This window comes from Choloepus didactylus, chromosome 19 (genome assembly GCF_015220235.1).
Source record: "Choloepus didactylus isolate mChoDid1 chromosome 19, mChoDid1.pri, whole genome shotgun sequence".
Lineage (NCBI taxonomy): Eukaryota > Metazoa > Chordata > Mammalia > Pilosa > Megalonychidae > Choloepus > Choloepus didactylus.
This window is the reverse complement of record NC_051325.1, coordinates 33,424,637-33,445,721: the sequence shown is the minus strand read 5'-3', so window position 1 is coordinate 33,445,721 and position 21,085 is coordinate 33,424,637. Positions and strand designations below refer to the sequence as shown.

At 41.9% G+C, this 21,085-nt stretch overlaps 1 protein-coding gene across 5 annotated transcripts in view; it reads right to left on the bottom strand.

The window, feature by feature from the left end:
- Positions 1 to 21,085, bottom strand: part of LOC119515513 (signal-regulatory protein beta-1-like) — a 32,139-nt gene that overhangs the window by 8,892 nt on the left and 2,162 nt on the right. For 4 of the 5 annotated variants that reach the window (XR_005213065.1, XM_037811541.1, XM_037811542.1 and 1 more), the window contains exons 2-5: positions 20,621 to 20,980; positions 10,052 to 10,336; positions 8,395 to 8,715; positions 7,737 to 7,845 (exon numbers count right to left, since the gene is read on the bottom strand). Coding sequence is in view for 4 of the 5 variants with exons in the window: in XM_037811541.1 (XP_037667469.1) it covers positions 7,737 to 7,845; positions 8,395 to 8,715; positions 10,052 to 10,336; positions 20,621 to 20,980 (1,075 nt within the window). In the remaining variant the exon portion in view is untranslated. Of the gene's footprint in view, positions 1 to 7,219; positions 7,360 to 7,736; positions 7,846 to 8,394; positions 8,716 to 10,051; positions 10,337 to 20,620; positions 20,981 to 21,085 lie in introns of those variants that run through there. The other variant, XM_037811540.1, reaches the window with a different exon arrangement.

Below are 21,085 nucleotides of genomic sequence, written 5' to 3'. Positions count from 1 at the left end.
TGGATATATGTTAAGGAAGAGTTAACATAATTTCCTGATAGAAGGGATGTGGGATGAGAACGGATATCTTGTGGGTTTGTGGCCCAGACGATTAGAGGAATGGAGTTCCCATCAACTGAATTGGGAAAGCGTATGGGTGGAGCAGGTTTTGAGGGGAAGATCAGATGGGGTTATGGGGCAGTTCAGTTTGAGACGTTACTGGGCTTCCAAGTGGAGGTACTGAGTAGGCAGTTGGATGTAAGATTCAATGGACAGATACCAGTGGGAGAAATAAAATTAGGAGTCTTTGGGTTGTTGACAATTGGACTGGTCAAGAACACCAAGGGAGGCATGTCCCTGACTCTGAACCAGACTCTGAACCAGACTGCCTGGGTTCGAATCCCAGCCAGCTGTGTGAACTTGGCAAGCTATTCTTGTGCCCCTTGTTTCCTCATTTGCAAAATGAGGATAATTATAGGCTATATCTCATCTGATTGTTGTGAAGAGAAACAAGTTTATACATGGAAAGTACTCAGAACAGAGTGGCACATCGTAAGCTTTTGGAACACCTTAGCTGTATATTTATTTTGCAATAGATATGAATTGCTCCATAACACCGAAGTATGAGAAATGTTCCTTGATTTTTTTAAAATTTTGAAACAATCTCAATCTTATAGAAATTTTCAAGGATAGTACAATAACATTTTTTTCAGAATCATTTATGAATAAATTGCCTACACATTGCCTCACCACTCCCAAATATTTTAGTGTGTGCTTCCTATAAATAAGGACACTCTCCTTCATGATCATAATACAACTGTCAAAATCATGAGACTAACATTGATATGATACATTACTACAATCTTATCTTCAGACCCAGTTTTGCTAATTGCCTCAACAATGTCTTTTATGGAGAAAGTTTCTAGTTGTCCTTACTAGTCACATCTATTTAGTTTCCTCCAATATGGAACAGTGCTTCTTTGTTTATTTTATGACCCTGATACTTTTAAAATTTATACACCAGTTATTTTGTAGAATGTCCCTCATTTTGGATTTTTCAGACATTTCCTCACGATTAGATTCAGGTTTTGCATGTTTGGCAGAGATATGCAGAAGTGATGCTACATTGTCCTCATTAGGAAGCACACAATTTTGATTTGTCCCATTACAGGTGATGTTCATTGCAGTTGGTTAAGGTAGTATATGCCAGTCATTTCCACTGTTGTTACCGTTTTTTTCCCTTTGCAATTGATAAGTATGTCACAAAAACTTTTTTCTAACTCTCATAAATCCAGTTTGAGTACTTGCCCCCACCAAGGATGGAAAGAATGTTAACAGTAGCTGTTTTCCCTGGCTCCCCAGTCCACAATTGGGTTGTATAAGGACACTGGGGCTGATGCCTTCCAGGAAAAGTGGGATGAACACTAGTTCTCAACCTCTATGGGTTTCTGTGGCCACTGCTCCTTGCCCAGGCCTAACTGGCTCATTTGAAGGTAGCTGGCTCTGAGTGCCAGGCTCTTCCTTGGGGACATCCAACGAGGCTGCCAAGGTTCTGATTTTTGGAGCCCAGATCTTCTCTGGCAACCATCTGATATCCCACTCCCAGATCCAGACACCTCTGGGGTATTGCTTCATAGCAGGATGCAGTTTTCCAAGGCTCACTGAGTTCACCACCCAATCAGTAGAAGACATGCTTGATTGGGCATCTCCTCAGCCACACCCCCCTTCTGCCTTGCTAGCAGAACCCAAATTTTGTCCAGCAATGGGTTTCAGCAGAATGTGGGCCCTTCCCCAGTCCCAGGAGATGGCTCTTCACTGGTCTAAGCCCATTTTGGTAGTCCCACCCCTGGCCAGTGCTTGGATGAGTGAGTGGTTGAGCATGGGACACGTGTTGAGATTTTTGCCAATCAGATGCAAAGGGAAGTTTGCTGGAAGCTTCTGGGAAAGCAAAGTCCACTCATTCTCTGCCACTGTGCACAGACCCTAGATTTGGAAAAAGACTTTCTATATGAATTAATCTAATACTACCTTTGTTAAAGCATCATAGAAACTAGATAGGAGATTCAGAACTCTAGGTTCTGAGAATCAGGTACTACATCCCTCTGTCTGAACTTGCCCTCAGAAGACTCTTTGCTTCATCTTGCCAAGCCTGAGATCGATTCCATCAGGGAATCTGGGGGATAAAATGATGGTTCAAAATTGTTTCCAAGAAACTCATTCTTTATTTTTCCTATTCCTACATAAGGCACATAAGGAAGTGCTGTTTTATGTAGTTGGATGAATTAGATTCTTTTCTCAAAAGACAAAGTAGTTTTTATTAAAAAAACAAACAAAAAATCAAATAACTATACAATATCCCCACATTGTTATAATTTCTGCATCTTTTTAATAGCTTTGTTAAGATCTAGCTCACATACCATACACTTCACCCACATGAAGTGCACAATTCAATGCCTTTCAGTGTAGTCACAGAACTGGGATGCACTGGATCTTGGAGCAGCTAGGCTCCTGACTTGTTCTTATGAAACGTGCCTGCTCATGTCACTGCAGAGCTCTGCAGCCCAGCTTTCACCACTCCTTCCCCTCACTGTATGTGTTTCGTTGTGACCAAATTAGGCAGCAGATAAATGTAATGCATCTGCCTCAAGGGAGTCTGTCACCACAGAAACAGGGAACAAATACATCTTTGAGTTTCAAAAGCTGAGATCCAGATGTCAGACGGAAAAATTTGGAAAAACCTGGGCTCCTGCAGAGCCAGTCCCTCCCACCTCATCCATTTACTTGCCCCAGTTACCTGCTGGGACTACCTGGATTAGTGGGAAAGAGGAGGGGAGCTTGAGGGAACCAACATTGCAGCCTGCTCCCCCAAACCCCATGTCAGATTTGGAGGGATGTGAGAGTCAGAAGGACTTGTGCCTTCCTTCCTCATGACATGGGGGAGTTCCTGCCCCCAGCCTTGCCTGACAACAGAAGGGCAGAACTAGCTGCATGTTCTGCCTAGACAGAGAGGGCCTGAGACCACCCTGCTGAGTTTCCTGGGGTCCCAGAGTAGCCAAAATTTCCAGTGTGCTTAAAAGGCTTGTGTTCGGAGCTGAAAGCCGGTGCATGTGGAGACGGCCTGAGACCAGGAAGTGAACGCCATGGGCACCTGAGTAGGTGTGCAGAGCGCACGGGATGGACCTCTCGGCAGATGCCCGCAGGGACGGATATCACGAAGTCACCCTGGGTACCCCTGGGGAAGGAGAGAGTGGGAGGGCCCTGACTGGATGGAGTGGATGCTGAATTGACCAAGTTTAAGTCCATGGAAAGGGTGCTTAAAATAGAAATTATGTTCAATTATTGAAAATTTTTAAAAAGTAACATTGAACACCTGGAATGGTGGCCTGAGAATTACATTGTTAAATCTTGACCATGTCACTTAATCTCTCCAGGACACTATTTCTCCATCTGTAAACTGGGGTTGGGAGGAAGGGTTAGACTAGGCAGGCCAAGAGTTTTTCCAGCTCAGGTTGATCACGATGCCAAAGTCTCAGCATCATGCAGATGTCTCAATGTCCATGTGTGAATGTTTTCTGTAACTGTCACCCTCTTTACAGGGCCTTGTCCCAGTCTCCAGTGGGGCTGCTGAGAATCACCGGGATAGCCCAGGGTGACAGGGGACAAATGGCACATTCCCAAACCCTGCGATGATCAGATTCTTTTTTTTTTTTTTCTTTTTGGTATTTTAAAAATGATTTGTTAAAGAAATGTGCCAATGACTCTCAATAGATAAGAAAATGAAAAGGAAAACTACACGTATAATCTCACTATCCTGACAAATGGAAGCATTTTCTCTTTCTGCTTCCCTTTCTAATCCATGCCTACGTAAGTACCCCTTTTGTTCCAGAACCTGGAGACTGCATTGTATCCAAGGGCTTTGGGGAGGCAAGAAGGGTGGAAAAGGAAAATCTGGGTATTTTAGCTCTGTTGATTGGCTTCCCTAGCAACCAGCTTTGCAGGCCTAATGACTCCAAAAATACCTCTCTAGCTCAGACCCCTCTCCTGAACTCCAGACGTATATGTCCATCTGCCTACTCAATCTCTCCATTTGGATGATGAACAAACATTATATTTAGTATGTTCAAAACTGAACTCTTAATTCCCACCCCCAAACCTATTCTTCCACCTGTCTTCCCCATCTCTGTAAATGATTTGCATCCATTCTCAACCTAGCCTCGAAGCCACCCCCAATTCCTCCCTCGCCATTACCTTTCATATTCAGCCCCCAAGCAAGTCCTGCCCTGTCCGTCCATAAATAAACCTCACGTTTGTCAATTTCTCTCCATCTCCCTCCGCACTGCCACGGCCCAAGCCACGTCCCTGGCTCCTGGCTTACTGTAGTAACCTTGCATCTGAATTTCCAGATGATCTGCTTTCCCTGGATCTCTGAAATCTCCTTATTCAACAGGAGTCACAGTGATGTCTAAAAATGGAAAGCAGATCTTGCAACTTATTCTGTGGATTAAAACTTTCTTCCCATCCTTCTTGAAGTAAAATCCAAACTCTCTGCCGTGGCTGGGAGCCCTGCGTGGCCTGGCTGGTGCCTTTCTCTTGCATTACTCAACCTCCAACTCCGCTGGCCTCCTTCCTCTCCTTGAACATTCCAAATTCTCTCACACTCCAGGTCTTGGCACAGGAGGTTCCCTCTCACAAGAATGCACCTCCCCAGGCTCTTTGCGACTTTCAGATAGCAACACTAAGGTTCCCCATGGAGAGAGGCTCCTTCTCTCATTCTTTCTACCCAGCAGCCGCTTAGTTCCCAGCCCCTGTGGAGAGCTCTGTGGTTGCAACCCCCATCATTACGCGCACTCTTATTTTCTTCAGAGCACTCATCACAAGTTTTAACTCTTTCTTCCTCCCTCTCTCCTTCCCTGTCTCCCTCTCTCTCTTCTTCCCTTCCTCTCTCCCTTTCTCTCTGTCTTCAGACTGCAAGCTCTACAAGGGTAGGACCCCCCTTACCAATCAACCTTACCAGTGTTTCCTCGGTTTTCCAACACTGGGCTTTATAGGTAGTGCGCATTCAGGGACATTTGTGGAATAAATGGAGGCAGGGCCTGCTCTGTAATGAGCAATTGTTTGTCTGGAAGCTCCGGGCAGGGCTTGCCTTGGGGCACGAGCTGTTCCCTAAATGGATGAGGGATCTTCACGTCCAGGCAGGGCTCATCTGGCCGCTTCATTTTCCTCTGCCTCAGGGTATGCAGCACCTGGGACAGCCTCTATATCCTTATTGAGGTATGATTTGGGGAGTGAGGAGCTGAAGTCTTTGAGCAAATGTTTTCAAAAACTGTTCTGACATCTGGGCAGTGGATGGATTAGAGGTGCTCAGAGGCCATACCTAGGACGCTACTGGCACCACCTAGATCGGTACCCAGGAGGGTCACACGGAAGACAGTAACCAGGTAGATGACCAAGAGGGGACAGAACTGATGGGACTTGGAGCCTTCGAGGCAGGGCAGGGACTAGGGTGGGGTAAAGAGGCACGTCCCGCACAAAAGTTAAGGAGCAAGGCTGTACAAGTGCCCACACTGCCCTCGCTTGACCCTGAGAGTGAGTGCCCTTTTAAAATGTGTGCCCTGGGCATCTTGCTTGCCTCGTCTACCTGTTACTCACCTTCCCTCCCTCTTCCCCATTCCCCAACATAACTACTCCTGAAATCTTGGGTTGATTGTTTCTTTTTCAAAAATATGGTTTTATCATATTATAAGTATTCCTAGAAACTATTTAACATTAGTTGTTTTCAGCTTTATAAAAAGAATACCATGCTGTATGAAATTAGGGGGGAGGGTTACCACCCCAATATCTTATAGCTAAGATTTATCCATACTATTGTATGTTGCAGTACTTCACCATTTTTACTGCTGTTTAAAATTCCATCGTGTGACTATGCTACACTTATTTACCCATCATCCTATAGATGGGCAGTTGGATCATTTTCAGTTTTGCTAATTTCAAACACTGCGACTGTGCATATTTTTTGCACCTATCATGTGGTGCACATGGGCAGGAGTTTCTTTTGCATGTAACCCAAAATTGGGAATGCCAGGTTACAGGGTATGTGAATGTTAACTCAACAAACATTTCCAAACTGTTTTCCAAAGCAGCCGTGCCAATTTACGTGCATACTAGCGATAAAAAAGAGTGTCAGTTCCTTCTTTATTTTTGCCATTTTAATAGGGACAAGATGGCATCTCAGTGGTGTCAACTTGGCTCTCCCCGATTACTAATGTGGTTGGATGTCTCTTCCTGTGTTGATTGGCCTGAAGTGTTTCCTTAAACCTCATCTTGATGGTGGGCTGGAAGGGTCTCTGGGCACAGCTTGGATGCTCACATTGGGTCTGCTAGTTTGGATGTATTATGTCACCCAAAACGCCATTATCTTTGATGCAGTCTTGTGTGGGCAGGAAATGTATTGGTGTTGATCGGGTTGGACACTTTTGATCAGATGTTTCCATGGAGATGTGATCACTCAATTGAGGGAGAGATCTTTCTTGGATAATTTCCATGGAGGGGTGGCCCTGCCCATTCAGCATAGGCCTTGATTAATTTACTGGGGCACTATATAAGCTCAAACAGAAGGAGCGAGCTTGCTACAGCCAAGAGGTATACTCTGAAGAATGCACAGGAGCTGAGAGAGGAGCTGCAGTTTACAGAGACATTTTGGAGACAGCCTTTGAAAGCAGACTCTTGCTCCTGAGAAGCTAAAAGAGGACAAATGCCCCAAGAGCAACTGAGAGTGACGTTTTGGAGAGAAGCTGCAGACTAGAGAGAATGTCCTGGGAGAAAGCCATTTTGAAACCAGAACTCCAGAGCAGACGCCAGCCACGTGCCTTCCCACCTAACAGAGGTTTTCCAGACACCATTGGCCATCCTCCAGTGAAGGTACCCAATTGTTGATGACTTACCTTGGACACTTTATGGCCTTAAGACTGTAACTGTGTAACCAAATAAACCCCCTTTTATAAAAGCCGATCCATTTTTGGTGTTTTGCATCCCGGCAGCATTAGCAAACCAGAACACTGGGCTTTCCTTGAAGAGCCAGGAAGGGGCCGTGGGCCTTGCGGGTGTGCGTTTCCCTCTGGATCGGAGCCCATCCCACCTCTGCTGGGTTTCTGGGTCAGGGTCTTGGTCTTGGTGCCCAGGATCCCCACAGGAGCTTCGTTCCTGGGAAGGGCGTGAGAGCCCGCCTCTCACTGCTTTCCCCTCCTCTGGGGGCTGCAGGAGGTGAGGACTGGGAGAAGGGAGGGCCCGCCAGGGCTGGGCAGGTCTCAGAAGGCTGACGAGGCAGGAGAAGCTGGGGTTGCAACTGAAGGCACTGTGTTAGGTCCTGCTCCTGGGCCAGTCCTGAATAAGACAGGAGGGGACCTGAAGTCCTGTGTCACCAAAGAGGGCCTTGCAGTGTCTGCCACCTGCAGGGGTGAGGCACCTGTCTTCTCAGGCCTCTCCTCAGAGACCATCTCTAGGGTCTTCTCGCCATGCTTAACTCCCTCGTTCTCTCCCTCCTGTAATGCTCTCTGTGCCCAGGCGAGGGGCGCCTGCATTGTTGGGCATCCTTGGACTGGAGCCCAAGGATGAGAGGTAGAGTGGAAGGTTAGAAGGACTGGAGAGCAGCTTTCAGGGACCCTCTGGAGTCAACACCCCTTCCAGGGAGGAGAAAAGGGTGTCCCCTCTCTGGGATCTCCTATCAGCTGAGTGCCACCCCTGGGAGCCCAACTCCTTACCTGGAAGAGAGGCTCCTCTTGAGAACATAGACGATGGAAAGTACAGTCAGGGGAAACAACTTCCAGCCAAGGAGGAGGATCCCATAGAGGGAGCTCCACGTTCTGGCACCTGCCAATGGAAGGCCTTCCATCATTGGACCCCCAGGCAGGCTCAGCTCCACCCCCAATTCAGGTACCAAGACCTTGGTCTTGGAGGGAGTCACCTCACTGCTCTGAACCTCAGTTTCCTTATCCTTAAAATGGGGCTAACATCTACTTTAGAAAGCTTTTGTATCAAATAAAAGCACCTAGGTAAAATATCTGATCAGTGCTCAGTAATCATCAAAACTGAATGGCTTTTTTGTGAAGGGGGAATTGGAAAAGAGGTTTCTTAGTAACTCAGTTATTTCCAGGAGTAGCTGGTAAAATGGGTTCATTGTCAGGATCCAGCTGTATGATAACAGCGGCATGTAATACTATTTGGTACCTAAGGCGTAACACTAATGAGGTTGCTATAATTGCTATTTCCCCTTTTTACAGATAAAGACATTGAGTTTCAGAAAGGTGAAGTGACTTTCCCAAGGTCACACAGCCAGCCTGGCAGAGTCGGCAGCTGAACCCACCCAGTCTGACTCCAAGTCTGAGCCTTTAACTGCTTGGTTATTTCACCTCTACTCACCCAAACTTGCTTGCTTGTCTTCTCTGAACTCGTTCAGCCGCACGCTGGCCAGGACTGGTGCTTGGGCACTGTGCCGCACTTGGCAGGTAAAATGCCTCTTATCCTCCTGCTCTGGAGTGTTGACCAGGAGGTGATAATCTTGGCTGAATGTGCCGTCTTGGTTCTTGGTGAAAGCAAGGGCCTCACAGGTCTCCGAGCTTTGGTTCCTCTCCAGCCAGATGATATTAATGCCTTCAGGATAAAACCTTTGCACATGGCAGACGAGGATGGCCACTGGCAGGCCTGGAACGGGGTGTGCTGATACACTCACCGTGGGCACAACTGAAACAACAGCCCTTCCTTTGTTAGTTCCCTCCTTTGTGCAAAATTTGCTCAAGGAGCACCCACTGTTTTCTAGGTATGGTGCTCGGTTCTCGGGATTCAGCAGTGAACAAGACAGATGTGGGCCCTGCCCCATGGAGCACCAACTCTGGTGGGGAGGATGGAGAGCAAACAAAGTCAGAAGACCCCTACAGGGGTTCTGAGAACCTGCAGCAGCGCACCTGACCTCGTCTTGGGGTGGGGCACTCTAGGGAAGTGTTTCTGGAGGAAGTGCCCTTTGGTTAGAAATATAAAAGATGAATATGAGTTAACTAGATGGTAGATTGTATTTTCCAAAAGTGGCCACAGCCAGCCCAGCATGCTCTCCCACAGCCTTGCCACTCCCCATCAGAGGAGGAGCTATTTCTCCTCCCTTGGAACCTGGGTGTGTGTATGTGTGTGTGTGGAAATTATGGTGTTATTAATGGGTATTTTGTTTTGTTTTGTTTTCTTTGGCTAAAGCTGGAACAAAGGAGAGTTGGCTCTGGGCCCCTGGAAGGACGTCCCCCATCTCTAGGAGGTAGGTGGGGATCTGCCATGTTGAGCTTGGCAGGGGGCTAAGGAGAGTGCAGACCCCTGGAGAAAGCCCCTTGTGAAGGCTTGGATGGATGGACTTCGGGAGCAGTGAGTGATTTCCTTTGCCTCTCCTTCCATATTTCTGCAAATTTTAATTCAACACAACAGCCTGGGCTGTCTTCTGGGGAAAGGAATTGGGGGCTTTGCCCTCATGAGGTCAGAACGAGAAAGCCTTGCTCGGCTGACTCCTTGGCATCTTTCATGCCTTGGCTCAAACATCACTTCTTCAAAATGGCCTTTCCTGAGCAAACCAGGTTTCTCTGTTCTCATGTAACCCAACACTCTGTTCTTTCCCCTCCTAGAAAATCCTGCGATTCATAGCCATGTAGTTTTTTGCCTGTATTCTTGGCTGAGGTGTGCTTCCCCACATGGCTGTGGACTCAGTGCGGCAGGCAGAGCAGGGTCTGGTCTGTTGACCACGGAATCCCCGGCACCTAGAATGCCACCACCACGCAGCAGATGCTCAATAAATGCACGCTGAACGAATGAATGAGCCTCCACCTCCCAAGGACACTGGACAGAAGGGAGCTCTGAAAGGGAAGGACCCTATTGTGGCATTATGTGGGAAGCGGACACCTGGAGGAAATAGGGATCCTTGTACCGGCCTCACCGGGCTTCGGAAGGGAGGCAAGAGCAGGATGCAGCTGCAGGGCCCAAGCCCAGAACCGGCGGTGGTCACGGGGTCGGCCCTGGGGATGGGGGCGCAGGGAGGAGCCCTTACCTTGGAGGAACTGAGAGATGTTCACCTCCCCACGGAGGGGGCTCTGCAGCTCACTGTGAGCCACTTGGCAGGTGACTCGGGAGTAGAGTGAGGACAGAGCAAGAGTCACCGGGGTGGTGCTCTTGACGGTGTAGGAGGAGGCCTCCCCAGGCGGGAGGACTCGGGTCTGCACGGCGGGAAGCTCCAGGTCATTTTCAAGCCATTTCAGAATGAGGGTGAGGTTCACTACCTGGCCTGGGCTGGCCCTGTGGGGGGGTCCGAAAACCTTTGGAGTAGAGGGCTTAGCTTTGATCAAGGCAAGGGTGGAGAGAGACAGACAGACGGACGGAGAGAGAAAGAGAGAGACAGAGAGATGAAGATGGCAAGTTATTCTCTAGCGTAATATCCACCCTCATGGTTCACCCTGCTCGACCTCCCACCTTACTCTCTCATCTTCAGTTTTCTCTTCATAATTTTTATTTCCATCTCACACCTGAAGCCACACCTTGGTGACCTGCTAAAATATAAATCCATTTCCTCCTCCCTTCCTTCTTTCTTTCCTTCCTTCCTTCCTTCTTCCTTCTTCCCTTCCTCCCTTCTTCCCTCTCAATCTCTCTCTTCCACCAGTCTCCCCCCCCCCACCTTAAAATCAAAGTACATTGTTTTAAACTCAAAGTGCTCTATAAGGCACATCAGATAATTACAGTAGTCTTCTTGGCTTCTTCCCCCTGCAAGAATTACAGACCAACCACTTTTAAACTATTTTACCTGATTCTTTAGGCATTTATTTCCCTCCATGTTTCTAACTAAAGTGCTTATACTGTTATTTACTAATTTTCCAGTTTTATATATTATGATTAGGCCTACAACTATGGAAGATGATGATCTAGCTCCCTTACATCCCCCTGCACCTGCCACCCACACTTCCCCTCCTTACACCCTCCTAGCACAGACACCTCATAAATTATTGTCAGATTCTTTTTCAGCATTTAGGTTATTATGACCAAGTGAACACTGTTCACAAATGGGCCAAGTAATATATCATGATTATATTTACTTTCTTGTACATGTTTTTGTTTTCCCAGGAATTTATAATGGTCTTTTTGTTTTCATTTGCTTAGTTTTCTATGAACCTATGACAAATTCGTCTCCCAAATTTCTGCCAGATGGGTATAACTCCTTCTAGTATGTTTGAAACTTTAAGTATTTGCAAAGGACTTCAACCTAGGGTATATGCATACCTGGGAGTGTACAGACTTAGATTTTAAAAACCTTATTATCATAATTTATAAAAATACCTAAAAATATAGAGAAAGTGCTCATTACAGCACTTCAACAATTATCAACAGATAGCCAATACTGGCTATTGGCTATAGTTCTCCACCATCCACTCAATTATTTTAAAGCAAATACCACTCTATCATTTCATTCATAACTGTTGCAGCATGTATGTCTAAGAACTCTATTTTAAAAACATAATCAAAATACCGTTATCACATTTAAAAACTTAAAAACAGTTCCTTCATATCATCTAATATTTGTCAACATTGAAATTCCCTTGCTTGTCTCATAAATGTCATGTTTTTGCCTAAAAGTTTTCTTCAAAGCTGTGGCAGGTTGCCTGTGCCCAAGGACACCTGGAGATCTGGACTCGGACACCCTCTGGGAGCAGCTCTCCATCAATGACTGAGAGATAGTCAATGTTGAAACACCCCAACCCCCTCCGAGGATCACTGGGAGGCTTATGCTCTGTACCCTTTCCCGTCGTTTCCCCACTGGATTAAGCACCAGTCACCCACAGGGACAGCTGGCTCGACAACACACCCTTTGTTAACTGCCTCGTCACAACCCCCTGCTGAGGCTCCTTGCACTCAAGTCCTGTCTCAGTGTCTGCTTCTGGGTCAACCCAAGCTAAAACTCTATGTTTTAAAGTCTCTTGAAATAATTTTTCTTTGTCTGGTTAAGCCATTAATGTAGTTAATTGGTTTTATTTTTAGATTTATAATTTCATTTAGATTTTCAGAAATTGTTTGTCTTTGGTTATTAATTATTTAAACCCTTCGTGTGTTTCCAAAGTTAAAAATCTAAAACAAAGTACATTCAGAGATGTTTAGCTTCCCTCTCTGCTCCTCCACCCTGTTCCCTCCCTCCCTTTATAGGTAATTTTTAAAATTAGATTTTGTTTTTTTCTGTTTTTTTTTTTTTTAAAGTATCAGCAAATAGTATACGTTTGTATTTCCCACTTTCCTTAGTAGAAAGGTAGTGTGCTCTCCACCCCATTCTACATATTTCTTTTCTTGTTTAACTATATCCTGGGGTCACTATGATGCAGTGTGGCCAGTTCTTTCTATGCCCTTTTACAGCTGCCTAGTAACCCTTTGTGCACTATGATTTATTTAGCTGCCCAGCTTGAACATAAGTCATCTTGCAATTAAGTTAGTGCATCTTTGGGATAAATGTCAACAACTGGTATTGTTGGGCCATGGAGTGAATGAATAAGTAATTTTGCCAGATATTGACAAATTCACCACCTTATGAATTATATGATTTTCATTCCCATTGGCAAAATATGAGCATGCCTGTTTCCCCACAGCCTCCCCAACAGAGTGTGTTGCCAAATATTTGAATTTTTGGCCAAGCAAGTAGGTGAGAGATTGTGTTCCAGTGTAGTTTTAATTTGCATTTCTCTCGATATGAGGGCAATGGAGCATCTTTTTATATGTTTAGCAGACATTCATATTTTACTTTTTGTAAATTATCTCCTCATATCTATTGCACATATTTCTACAAGATTGCTTATCCTTTTATTCTAAAAATTTAGAAGCTGTGTATTATATGGGAAACTCTTTGTCTATGTTATAAGTTGCAAAATAGACATACACACATCCATGCACAAACTTCTTTCTAAACAATGTAGTACAAATCATTCATTTTTTCTCTTACTGCTTCTGCATTTTGAATTAAATTTGGGAAGGTTTCCCCACTTCCAGATTTCAAAAGAATTTGCACATGCTTTTCTCTAGTACTTCTGTGGTTTCACAGTTTACATTTAATTTTCTAATTCATTTGAGGAATTCATTCTGGTGTATGGTGGGGGAAGTAGGTAATTTCTGGATTTTCTATTCTGTTCCGTTCTCTATCTACTAAAGCTCCAATTGATCCAACACCATTTGTTGAAAAGACAATCCTTTCACTTCTGAGTTGCCTTTCCACCTTATTCAGAAATCAAGTTACCAAATATGTGTGGTTCTATTTCTGGAATCTCTATTTTGTTCCATTGTTCTATTTGTTTATCTTGGAGCTAATACCAAACTATGTAATTACTGTAGATTTATAATAATTCTGTGTTAATGAAGGCTAATGGTCTGTGGTTTTCTTTTCTTTTAACATTTTATTCTGGTTTCATTATGAGAATAATGGTGGCCTCATTGAATGAGTTGCAAAAAACAATTCTCTGGAAGAATTATATACAATTGGTAGTGTTTCTTTTTTTAAATGTTTGGTAGAATTCTCCAGTAAAGTCATCTGTGCCTGGAATTTTCTTCATGAGAAGCTTTTTAATTACATATCCAATGTCTTTAATGATATAAGGATAATCAGGCTATTTATTTCTTCTTGAGTGAACTGTAGTAAGAATTTGTCTTTCAAGGAATTTATCCATTTCATCTAAGTTAGTTGAATTTCTCTGTAAAAAGTTTTTCATAGCATTCCTTTACAATCCTTTTAATATCTGTGGGATCTATAGTGATGTCACCTCTCTCATTCTTATTATTGGTAATTTACGTATTTTCTCTTTTCCCCCTTTTCAATCTGTCTAGGGATTTATTAATTTTATTGCTCTTCTCAAAGAACCAGCTTTTGGTTTCATTGGTTTTCTCCATAGTTTTCTGTGTTTTCTATTTGATTTCTGCTCAATTGCTTATTATTTTCTTTTTTCTGCTTACTTTGGGTTTACTCATTCTTTTCTAGTTTTTAAGGTCACTAAATTGAAACCTTTTTCCATCCTAATGAGGCATTTAGTGTTGTAAATTCCCCCCTAACTACTGCTTGAGCTGCATCCCACAAATTTTGACATGTCATATTTTGCTTTTCACTCAGTTTAAAATATTTCTAATTTTACTTTTGATTTATCCTTTGACCAAGTGTTATTCAGAAGAGGGTTATTTCATTTAAATGTATTTTGATATTTTCTAGAGATCTTTTTGTTATTATTAATTTAATTCCATTGTGGTCAAAGAACACACTTTGTATGACTCAACTCATTTTAAATTTACTGAGGCTTAATTTTATGGCCAAGAATATGATCTGCCTTGGTAAATGTTCTGTGTGCACTTGAAAAGAATGTACATTCTGTTGTTCTGGGTGGAGTATTCCACAAATTGCCAATTAGCTCAAGTTGGTTTATAATGTTGTACCAGTCTTCTACATCCTCACTGATTCTATGCATATTTGTTCTACCAACTATTGAGAAAGGGGTGTTGAAATCTCAGACTATAATTGTAGATTTGACTGTTTCTCTTTGCAATGCTTTGAGTTTTCATGTCATGTATTTTGAAACTTTATTATTACTTACATAAACATCTTGATTGTCTACTTTATCATTATGAAATGACCCCTTTTGTCCCTGCTAAATTATTTATTCTAAATCTATTTTGATATTAATATAGGTACTCTAGCTTTGAAAAAAAATTAGTGTTAGCGCCATATACAAAAATCAACTCACAATGGGTTAAGGACCTAAATATAAGAGCTAAAACTATAAAATTCTTAGAAAATAATATAGGGGTAAATCTTCATGATCTGGGATTTGGCAATGGATTCTTAGAAATGGCATAAAAAGCATGAGCAACTAAAGAATAACAGACAAAGAAAGTGAAAACAGTCTCAAACAGATACGTGTACACTAATATTTACAATAGCATTAATCACAATAGCCAAAAGATGGAACCCAAGTTCCTATCAACAAATGAATGGATAAACAAGATGTGGTACATACACACAATGGGATATTATTCAACCATAGGAAAAAATGAAGTTATGAGACATGATGCAACATGGAAAAAACTTGAAAACATTATATTTAGTGAAATAAGCAAAATATGTAAGGACAAAAATTGTGTGATATCACTTATAAGAGATGACCAGCAATAGCAAATTTGCAGAGATAGAAAGCAGATTAGATTATCAGGACGGGGTAAAGGAGGAAAGGGGATGGGAGAATGATTGTTCATTTAAAAAAAAAAGATAGACATAGAAGGAGATAAAAATTGTTAAGATGGCATATATTTTTTCCGTTTTTTGCTTTTTAATCTATGTGTGTCTTTACTTTTAAAGGGGATTTTCTGCAGGGAGCATATGGTGGATTCTTTTTTTTTAAATCAAATCTGAAAATTTATTTTGATTAGTATGTTTAAGCCATTTATATTTAATGTAATTATTTATATGGATAGGTTTAAATCTACTCTTTTGCTATCCCATCTCTCCTTTGTTCCTCATTTTCTGCCTTTTTTTGGGTTATTTTTTCTGATTCCTTTTTATCTCCTTTTTTCAGTTTATTAGCTCTTACTCTTTATTATGCTATATTGTTGGTTGTTTTAAGATGTATGGTATATATCAACTTTTGCCTACCTTCAGGTGGTAATATACCACTTCACATATAGTGTAAAAACTTTACAATAGTGTATTTCCATTTCTCTCTTCCTGGCCTTTGTGCTATTGTTGTACATTTTACTTCTGTGCGTGTTACAAACCCCAAAATATATTGTTATTTTATGTGGTTTGAACAGTCAATTATTTTTAAGTAGATTTAAATAATATGAAAAAGGTCTTTATGTATCATTACCATTTTTGATGTACTTAATTACTTTGTGTAGCTTTAGATTTCAGTCTGGTATCATTTTATCTTTGCCTGCAGGACTTCTTTGAATATTTCTTGTAGTGCAGATGTGTTGCTGCTGGATTCTTTCAGCTTTTGTGTATTTGATGAAGTCTTTATTTTGCTTGCATTTTGAAAGAGATTTTTGCTGGGTAAAGAATTCTAGGTTGATTTTTAAATTATTCTTTTCTTTTTGAAGAAGTCTCTTTACTGTCTTCTGGTTTGCATCATTTTCCTTGAGGAATCTGCTGTCATATTTATCTTTGTTCCTTTGTATTGTTAAGTAAAATAAAACGGCCATCTGTGTTGGGCATTGCTAGAAGGAGTCCCTTTCTGAGACAAGATTTTCCAGAAAACAAAATAGTTGACCTACAGGGACTTTCCAAGATAAGGAAACAATAAGCAACACCGGGTACTAAACCAGTTTTGGTCCAGTCAAGAGAGCTTACCTGAATGGATAAGCATACTCTGCCAGTTTGAATGTATTATGTCCCCCAAAATGCCATTATCTTAGATTCAGTCTTGTGTGGCAGACATATTAGTGTTGATCAGATTGTAATTCTTTGACTGAGTGTTTCCATGGAGATGCAAACCACCCAACTGTAGTTGATAACTCGGATTGGATAATTTCCATGAAGGTGTGGCCCTGCCCATTTGGCCTTGATTAGTTTACTAGAGCACTAAATAAGCTCAGACAGAAGGAGCAAGCTAGCTACAGCCAAGAGGGACACTTTGAAGAGTGCACAGGAGCTGAGAGAGGAGCTGCAGCTTACAGAGACATTTTGGAAATGAATTGTAAAGAAAAAGGAGAAACTCTCTCTCTTTGTAGATGACATGCTATCTGGAAAATGTAAAAGAATTCATATTAAACTATTACAAACAATAGGAGAATTTATTAAAGTAGCAAATTATAAAACCAACAAACAAAAATCTATAGCTCTCATACACACACACACACACACACACACACAAAAGGAAGAAAAAATACTGACGGCTACTTTTGCCAAAATGGAGGGATAGGGACCAGATTTGGTCCTTTGAAAGCAGACTTTGGCTCCAGAGAAGCTAACAGAGGAGAAACGCCCCAAGAGCAACTAAGAGTAACATTTTTGAGAGGAACGTCCTGGGAGAAAGCCATTTTGAAACCCGAACTCTGGAGCAGATGCCAGCCACGTGCCTTCCCAGCTAGCACAGGTTTTCCGAATGCCATTGGCCATACTTCAGCGAAGGGACCCCCTTACCTTGGACACTTTATAGCCTTAAGGCTGTAATTTTGTAACCAAATAAACCCCCTTTATAAAAGCCAATCCATTTCTGGTATTTTGCTTAATGGCAGCATTAGCAAACTGGAACACATACCATACATTTTAACGCCCACATATGTAAAAAGGAAGCTTAGCCGTTAGCCAATCAGAACATCTTCTCATTTCCTTCTGCATTTGCCCTATATCAGCTCCCCCTTCCCACACACTCCCTCCCCCCTCTAGTGGAGCTCCTTTCCATATGTGGCTTGGATGCTGCCTGATTCATGAATCATAAACTGCTGAAATAAACTCATGTAAGTAATATCTTGCCAAATATTTTATTTTAATGGTGTGTAATATTTCTTTTTTCTTTGGCTGCTCTTAATGTCTCTTACATATTTGTTTTATGTAATTTGATTATGATGTAACTTGGTATTGTTTTCTTCATGTTTCTTGTGCTTGGGGCATGCTGAGATTTTTGGATATGTGAACTTACAGTTTTCCTCATATTTGACATATATTAAGGAATTATTTCTTCAAATAGTCTTTCTGCTCCCCCTCTCCCTTGGGGTCCCCAATACATGTTTATTAGGTTGCTCACTGATACTCGGTTTTGTTTTTGTCTTTTTGTCTTTTATCTCTGTGTGTGTCTTCTTGGATAGTTTCTATTGCTTTATCTTCAAGTTCATTCATATACATATATGTATATATATATATATATATATATATATATATATATGTATTTATATTTAATGTCTTAACTGCCATTAATTTCATCGAGTTGATCTTTTTATCTTAGAGATTGTTATTTTCATCTCCGGAAGTTCAATATAGATCTTTTAAATATTTCTCATGCCTCTACTTCACATGTTAAATCTTTCCTTTAGCGTCTTGAAAATATAGAATACACTTATAATAAGTTTAATATTCTTGTATACTAATTCTATTTTCTCTGTCTTCTCTGGTTATGTTTCAAATGATTTATTTTTCTCGTTATACAAAATATTTTCCTGCTTCTTTGCTTGCATGCCTGGTAATCTTTTATTGGATGCCGGACACTGTGAATTTTATTTTATGGGATGATGGTGCATATTTTGTATTCCTATAAATATTCTTAAACCTTGCTTTGGGATATGGATAAGTTATTTGGAAACAGTTTGATCGTTTCACCTCTTTTCATTTAAGCTTCGTTAGGCAAGGACACAGAATCATTTTAGTCTAGGGCAAAATTTTTTCCCTTCTTCTGAGTCAGCAAGCTTCTGAGTCCTCTACCAGATACCCCATGAATTTTGAAGTTTTTCACTCAGGTTGATGGGAACAGGCACTATTCTTGGCCCTGTGGGAGCTCCAGGGGTTTTCCCCTGGCCCCAAGCAGTTTCCTCCCATGTATACACTTTTTAGAACTCAGCTGGATACTTGAGGGGACCCTTTGCCGAGCTTTAGAGTTTTCGTCTGTGAAGCTCTTCCATCTTTGTGGCTCTGCCCTGAAAATTCTAACCACCTTGGCTTCCCTGGATTGCCAGCTTCTCCTCTTCAACTGAGAGAGCCCTCCAGGCTCCACTGAGTCCTCCCTTCCTGCATGGTGACCTGGAAGTTTTTGCCAGAGAGTAAACTGGGACAATTACAGGCCTCCTCTCATTTGTTCCCTATATCTCAGGGATCACTGTCCTTCACTGCCTGATGTCCAGGGTCTTGTCAACCATTGTTTCATATATTTTTTCCATATTTTTATTTGGAAAGAAAATCTGGTCCATATCTCTCCATTTTGGCAAAAGTAGCCACCAGTATTTTATTTTGATATTGTATACTGCTTTTTTCTTCCATTTTTTTTGTATATATGAAGACTATTGATTTTTGTTTGTTGATTTTATAATTTGCTACTTTAATAAATTCTCCTATTGTTTGTAATAGTTTAATATGGATTCTTTTAAGTTTTCCAGAGCATGTCATCTACAAAGAGAGACACTTTCTCCATTTTCTTTATAATTCTTATGCTTCTTATCGCTTTCTCCTTCCCAAAAGCATTGGATAATACTTCAATACAGCGTTAGATAGTGTTAGAAATGCTGAGCACACATTTGTTTGAAGACTATTGTAATATTCTAGCAATTTTGTCCTTTTAAGATATCCCTTTTGGAGCCCTCAGGTCTCCTGTTCTGGAATAGCCAAGTGACTCTCTATGCTAACTATATAGAGTCACCAATCCCCTATTCCTAGTTCCCATTCTTATTTTTTCTTTGTTTACTCCTGTTTTGGTAAAGCATAACAGGTGCATGAAAGGCATTCTTGACTGCCTTGCATGTCTAAAAATGGCTACTTTTCCTCGTACTTACTCTGTAGTTGGACTGGATATAAAATTTTAGGTTGGAAATAATCTTCCTTCAGAATTTTGAAGGCACTAATCCTTGCTTTCTAGCTTCCAATGTTGCCCTTGATACATGCTGATCTCATTTCCAATGCTTTATGTATGACACTTTGTGTTTTCATTACTTGAAACATATATGATATTCCTTTTATTCCCAAGGACTGTCTACCATGTTGTTTTTGTTTCTCCATGGTCATAAGCTGTTAAAAAGTTAAAGATTAAACAATTCTGTCTATGTTTGCTTATGTGGTTATATGGTTCTATTATAGTTAACTATCAGATTCATTTTTTTAAGAAGATTTTTGTAACCATTAATTCATCAATACAAACAGGCCTTCCCAGGCTTTCCTTAAGTGAATGCTGTTGAGCATCTTATAGGCTGTGTCTTCAGTCGTGGTTGTGCCAGTCAGTCCCAAATCCAAGAACACACAGGACATTTTTTTTTCCTTTTAGAAATCAAGAATTCCTTATAGAAATCAAGGTCAAAATTTAAGGAAGATAGGGATAACTTATTCTACATTTAAAAATGTGATTTTTATAATTTTCTGCCTCAATAATTCTAACATTCTGGCTTTTAAAATTATGTTTTAAAGTCTAACTGGTTTTAATATCCTGAATACTACAATATGTACAAACACAATAATTATTATGGAACGGGCACTCTTCTGTGTGTTTTACATTTACAAATTCTTTTACATTTATAATCCTCAGGACAAGTCTCCAAGGTTGGTACTGTTATCCTAATTATCATCCTTATCTAACAAGTAAGGAAACTGAGTCACAGAAAAGTTAAGAAACTCACCTTAGATCACATTTAAATGTAAATGGCAGAACTGGAGGTTGAACCCAGACCATCTGGGCCTGGAGACTGTACTTCTACCCGCTATGATTTCCCGCCTCTTTTGTGGTTCTTTGGAAGATGTAAGATTCTAAAGCGTTAGGATTCTGCTGATGGATGGCCCTGAGATTATATTTTATTCCTGCTCTTCATCATGAGCTCTCCCTGTCCTCATCTCCTATATTTATTCTTGGCACGAGGGCTGAGGCCCTGGGGGTTGTGATTTGTCTTAGAAAAATGGGTTGGATTTTCAGGGATCTGGACTCACCGTTCACAGTCACCCGGGTGCCGGGACCAGACTTGTACTCCGTGTCTGGGGTCCCTTTCTGGAACTTCACACAGTAGTAGGTGCCGGCATCAAACGTCGCCGTGTTACTGATGCGGATGGAAAAGTCCATGTTGCCTCCCTTTGTGGGGTCTGTAACAGTTTTTACTCGGGGGAAGTGGCCTCCTTTGAATTCGTAGATTAATTCCCGGCCTGGCCCAGCCCCCTTGAACCACTTGACGTCCCCGGGTGGGCGCCGAGAGGACAGGCTGCAACGCAGGGTGACCGACTCCCCGGCTTTGACCAACACTGACTTGTCAGGCTGAGTCACCCGCAGCTCCTCCTCCTCCTGTCCTGCCGCTCCTGGAGGGAAACGCAGAGCAGTTATCCGTCCTCCCTGTTCCAGTGTGTTCTCACAAACGTTTATCAACAGCTTTCATTTACTGAGTGCAGAGCATAAGCTGGCCT